This window comes from Homalodisca vitripennis, chromosome 4 (assembly GCF_021130785.1).
Source record: "Homalodisca vitripennis isolate AUS2020 chromosome 4, UT_GWSS_2.1, whole genome shotgun sequence".
NCBI classification, from domain to species: Eukaryota; Metazoa; Arthropoda; class Insecta; order Hemiptera; family Cicadellidae; genus Homalodisca; species Homalodisca vitripennis.
In genome coordinates this window covers 49392829-49399012 of record NC_060210.1, presented here as the reverse complement: position 1 = coordinate 49399012, position 6184 = coordinate 49392829, and the positions used below count along the sequence as shown (strand labels likewise).

Genomic DNA, 6184 nt, shown 5'->3' with positions numbered 1-6184 from the left:
AGAGAGATATAATAAATTGCAGGTAATGTTTCAAAGGAACGGGACTGATCAGAGATTATTGGTTTTTGTGGTTCTCTCCAGAAATATAACCCCTAATTGTATCAAATACCATCCATTTAGTGTTTCAGTGCAATCGTTTACTCAGTTCCTAAGTTTTTTTACCTTCCAGAGAGGGACTTGTTTGAAGTACAAATGGAATACAAATAGCTACCCATTTGTGCTTTTTACTTTGTAACAAGAACTGTTTGCCGAGATTTGAAATTCTCATCACTCCTCGTGAATTCGTTAAATGAAAACGCATTCATTGTGGAATAATTAATTTTGACTACGTTGGTTTTTTGATGAAACCATCCAAAACACTCAATTCATGCATGTAAAATGTATTTAAAATAAAAGCCAAATAACTATCAATTTAACTGTGCTGCTATTCCCTTTCTATATAGAAAATACATGATTTAATTTATATCAATCTAATACTTAAAACTGGATTAGATATACAAATTTATATGTAGACGTTCAGGCAGGAAATGAGTTATTTCCACTGTTCAGGTAGTAAGGTAATCATGTGTAATATTATAGTGCAATTATAAGTTGAATAAACACACGTTCCATTTCAATAATGTCATTAACAAACAATTCTCAAGAGTGCGGGGTTTCACAGAAACAAGAGACCACTTGCAATATTGTAGGAAAACATTTAGTACTTTTTGGCAGTAGTTAGTACAAGAAGCTTGTTCAGAAAATTTGATGCACAATACTCCATTAGGGTACCTTCGAGGAAGTGTCAATGGCTTAGAAAATTCGCAAAACCTAAAAAGCGACACTTGGTCCATATAGTACTAGGTGTCCTAAAATTACAGGACAAAACTTTACCAAACTGTTCAGGAGGTCAAACTGAACGAAAAATGTTATATAATGTATAGTCCTATCTTGCTTCGTTTACCTTATATCGGCCATTTAGTGTTTTTACAAACAATTAATTTTATTTTTAATACGGGTTTACCGATTTTGTTGAAATTTGGCACAAATATTATAAACATAAACATAAGTTGTAAAAAAAATATTTTTTTAAATCTTATGTGTATTTTCAAAATGGCGGCCATTAAAACAACGGTTGGTTTTCAAGTTATTTAGGTTTTAATATTGTAAATGGCCGCCATTTTGAAAATACATATAAGATTTTTTTTTTATATTTTTTTACAACTTATGTTCATGTTTATAATGTTTATGCCAAGTTTAAACAAAATCGGTAAACCCGTATTGAAAATAAAATTACTTGTATGTAAAAAACAAAATGGCCGATCTAAGGTAAACGAAGCAAGATAGAAATATACATTATATAACATTTTTCGTTCAGTTTGACCTCCTGAACAATTTGGTGAGGTTTGGTCCTGTAATTTTGGGACACCCAGTATAATACATCACTAGAATGTATAATAATACAACGTTTTGAAATTTGCTGTGTATGCTCTTTTTAAATAGATGAATAATTTTATCATAAAATTATAAAATAAAGGAAATTCAATTAGTTAAATCAAATCTCTCTTTATTGTCTTAAGGCAGTTACATGCATTGACAACGTCAAAATTATCTACCAACAGGTTTTGTCAATCACAAACTGGTAGCAGTCAAACTTGGCATAAGTCCTAGTTTAGGTTACAAACTAATTGAAAATTCAAACATTTTAACAATAATTATAAAATAGCCTAACAGAAAAAAAACATTTTTTTAGGTTTACGTTAAAAACAATATATGTAACACACAACATATTAAAATTAAATAACAATAAAAAATAACAAGTTTCATTAAAAAATTTAGAGAAATTAACAAGTTTTATAAAAGTTGTATATAGATAACAAGATAACAAATAAAATTTTTAAATAAATAAATAGGCCTAGTTAAAAATATATGACATTAAAATTTATTGTATAGGTTAAAAATACCCTACTGTACAAAATTAAAAATATATACTTTGACATGTAAAGAATTCGTTCAAAGAATAAAATGGGTTCTTCAACAACCACAATACTATTTTATTTTTAAATATTTGAGTATTGTACATTTTAATGAGGTGACTTAACTTATTATAAACTTTCTTTGACAAAACAGTATGACTTTTCAAGGTTTTACTTAGCTTGCATTGTACAAAGGATAAATTATTTTTATTTCTCGTGTTATGAGCATGAACATCCTCGTTAAAAAACCAGTCAAAATATTTGTTAATAGCATATACGACAAGATCGAAAATATAAAGATTTACAATAGTAGTAATTTTAATTTCTTTAAAATAGGTTTACAGTGGTCAAGCCGTTCAGCATTAGCAATGATTCTTACAGCTTTCTTTTGAAGAATTAAAATTTCACTTAACCGACCTGAATTTCCCCAGAATAACAGACCATACTTAATAACAGACTGGAAATAAGTAAAGTAAACCACTCTAAGATAGTCTAAGGTAACAAGTGACTTTAAACGCCTTAAAAGACATATCACTCGAGATAACTTGGGTAAAATGTGGTCTACATGACTACCCCAGGTAAGCTGATTATCTATGACAACACCCAAAAATTTTACATCATTTACAGGTACGAGATTACTGTCAGTTGGATCAAAAGGCCTCAAGGTAAACACAATATTTTGAGTTTTATTTTGGTTAAGATAAAAGCCATTTGTTCGAAACCATACAGATGCGTCAGCCATCACAGAATGGACAGTATTTTTAAGGTCGTTAATACTATTACTTATGCTAATAAAAGACGTGTCATCAGCGTACAAAAATGTTTTGGTCTTGACATTACAAGGTAGATCATTAATACTAATCAAGAAAAGAAGAGGGCCAAGAACTGAACCTTGGGGTACTCTAGGGAAGTTATAGCATGACCGGTGGGATGCGCGTGAGGAGTGGAGGAGTTGAGCGCGTGGGGGCACAATCTAAAGTAGGGGAGTGAATACGGTGCAACTAACCCTACTGAGAATTTTCGGCTCCCGGCTCATAGTTGTGGCGGGAGCCGAATATTGTAGTGTTTGCCAACGTTATTTTCTAGACCCTTATGTTCTTACCACGGTGGTCTTTTATGATGAGCAATTTAGTATAGGAGACCTTGAGAATATTTGAACATTTCTAGACTCTTTTGAAGTTACGGCGACGGACTTTTATGATGGGGAATTCAATACCGGAAGTCTTGGAAATATTTGGACCGGATGTACGTGATCTTAACAATGACTATGTTCTGCCGAAATTGTGTTCATAGCTCACCCTTCTTAATGAGTTCGCAGTAGAGATACCTGGTGGTAAGAAAGGGTTCTCATAAATTGAGAAAGGGTAGGAATTTATATTATTCTTGATCTCCAACGACGACAACAGTTCAGAATTGTAATTGTTACGCTTTGTTAGCCATTAAAATTCAATTTATCATATACTAACCGTGTAAGCTTCAGGATTTACGATAGTAGATACAAATTATACACTACAAAAGTTTCAACTGACATAGCATAGCTGCTAAATTAAAAATTAATATAAAACTGGTTAAACTAATTTGTCAATATACACAGTAGAATAAGAAAAAACTCAGTTTTATCTACCAACTTGTATCAAGTTAATTTAATGATGTATACTTAAAATAACAATAACGCCAACGATCCACACGCAATAGTTAACATAACAAAACCCCATTGCGATATCACTGTATTTAAAAAAAAAAATTAAAATATTGGAATCATCGCCTTACAACATAAATGAAACATATTACTAATTGTTATTATGTTCTTACCTTGTACATGCATTGTTGCCAGAACTACTCCTTGAATTTCGCTGCGCTTAATAACACTCAAAGTGCACAATTCCCGTTAAGTCATCATCACCACTGTCACTATTGTCAACGATAGGTTCCCTGTCTTCGTCACTGCCACTTTCTTCATCCCATTCGTCACTATTGGAGTCCTCGCCGAGTCTCACAACAATCCGTTCTATCATTTCGTCGATTTGACATTCGAGTTCCATATAAGTTTGTTCCACAGATATCGTATGATCACACCTTTTCCTCCAATCTTCTTGAGTGATCGAATCACACGTTTCCTTCACCAATTGTTCCACCGTATTTATATTAAATGTCACATTTTTCTTTGCTACTCTTTCTTTAAGTAGGCTCCAAATTAGTTCAATTGGATTTAAATCTGGATGGTAGGGTGGCAGGCGCAAAACAGTGTGTCCACTTTTAGAAAATATTTCATCAATTTTGTATTTTTTGTATGTGGGCTTGTAGGCTTGTATAAGATTATACAATTCGGGTTTGAACATAGTGCTTGAGTGAACAATGTTACGCTCGGAAAGCCATTTAATCATTTCGGCCTTTCTGCTTGATGTTGTTGGTGCAGGATCGTCTTGTTTGTTGTGATATGGTGCGTTATCTATCATAACAACAGAATTATCTTTCAAATTTGGAATTAATTTAGTGTTTACCCATCTTTCATAATTCTCGTAGTTCTTGTCATCGTGATAGTCCCCTGACTTCTTCCCTGATTTGAACGTAAGTAGAGCATTGTTAATAAATCCACCTTCCCCGCCTGCGTGAACAATTATAAGTCGTTGTCCTTTACTTAGAGGTGTCTTCAGTCCCGAAGTGGTACCATCTGTCCAACCATTGGTTTTGGTGTGTGTTGAGTGAATATATGTTTCATCCATGTACACTATTTGCCTTTTTTGATTTCTATACTCGGCTAAACGTTTTAAATACTTAATACGTAATTCATGGATGTCGAAACGTTCGGTTAAAATATTTCTGTTGTTAGTAGCTTTTTTCCAGCGGAATCCCAACTTCTTCAATATTTTTGTAAGCGCCCACTTACTTCCCTTAAAATCTATTTTTTCCCTTAACACATTTAATAATGATTTCAATGTAGGCCGTTCGCCTTGTTGTCGATGAAAATTATTTATTGTTCTACGAACTACACCCAAATCAAAATTGTCCAGATCACTTTTAGTATGTTTGCGTTTTCTTACTTTGTTGGGCGTGCTAAAAGAATTGCCAATTGGACTTATTTTTTTTCCTCCTTCAAAATTCGTCTGAGCGTGCTTTCTGAAATTCCAGTTGCCTCTACGACACGCTGTTGAACTTTCTTCAAATTTATAAGTGTGTTGGTTTCTGCTTCCCGTTTCATAAAATGGTAAACATTTGCAATCACTTCTCTTGTTTGGCTGTGTATAACCTTTCTACCTCCAATTTTACTTTTTACATTACGATCCATCACAAACTCTTTACTTAAAACGTAATGAGCACAACGCAATTAATTCACAAATTGTATTACAACTCGTGAATTAGCACAAGCGAATGTTTTTAGGGCGGCACGTATAGAAGACTGGTGACCGAAGTTCACAAGGCTGAATACGGCAACAGACTGAGCCGCTCCACCCCCCACCACTTTAGTTCCGTCTTTGCCTACGGCGCATTTCGAAGTCACCGGTCATGCTATAAATTCCCTACAGTACTCCAAACTCGAGTTCAATATGCTGTGACCACTCCCCATTGATACACACTCTCTGTCTGCGGCTATCAATATAGGATTTGAGAAGGCTCAGAGCAGATCCATGTATACCATAGTATTCAAGCTTCAGTAATCATTATGACATACTGTGTCGAAGGCCTTACTGAGGTTGCATAAAGTTGCCTGAGCAAAGAGCCTGTTCTCGAACACATACAACTCTTAGCAAACCAATTCCTCTATGGCATCCATGGTCGCTCTCCCTTTACGGAAACCAAATTGAAATTTAGACAAAATAGAATGACTTTCAAAGAAACTACTTAACTAATCATGGATAATGATTTCAAACACTTTAGAGAAAATGGGAACAATTGAAACAGGACGAAAACTTTCTGGCTTTATCTTTAGGACCTTTCTTAAACACCAGACAGACACGAGAGACTTTAAGTTCCTTGGGAAAATTTCCCTCTAGCAGACATTTGTTTATGCAGATAGTCAAAGGACTAACAATGCTACTTATTATTTGTTTCATGATATTATTTGACATAAAATTAATGTTAAAGAAAACTCAGCAAACAAATGATTAGTTGTAGTAGGGGTCAGCTGACCCCTTAGATGCAAAGTTGATATTTCCTCGTGATTATTTAATTAAATTACACTAGTGTGAAATCAGGATTCTATTCGTATGTTGGTTAAAATACTTTTTATG

General features: G+C 33.7%; 1 protein-coding gene across 1 annotated transcript; it reads right to left on the bottom strand.

The window, feature by feature from the left end:
• Positions 1–3814: 3814 nt before the first annotated feature.
• LOC124361013 lies at positions 3815–4678 on the bottom strand. Its single transcript, XM_046815049.1, has one exon. The coding sequence runs from the start codon at positions 4676–4678 to the stop codon at positions 3815–3817; it is 864 nt and encodes a 287-aa protein (XP_046671005.1).
• Positions 4679–6184: the final 1506 nt, after the last annotated feature.

What these genes read in the sequence shown, in the direction of transcription:
- LOC124361013 (XM_046815049.1), bottom strand. Translation starts at nt 4,678, where the DNA reads ATGGATGAAACATATATTCACTCAACACACACCAAAACCAATGGTTGG.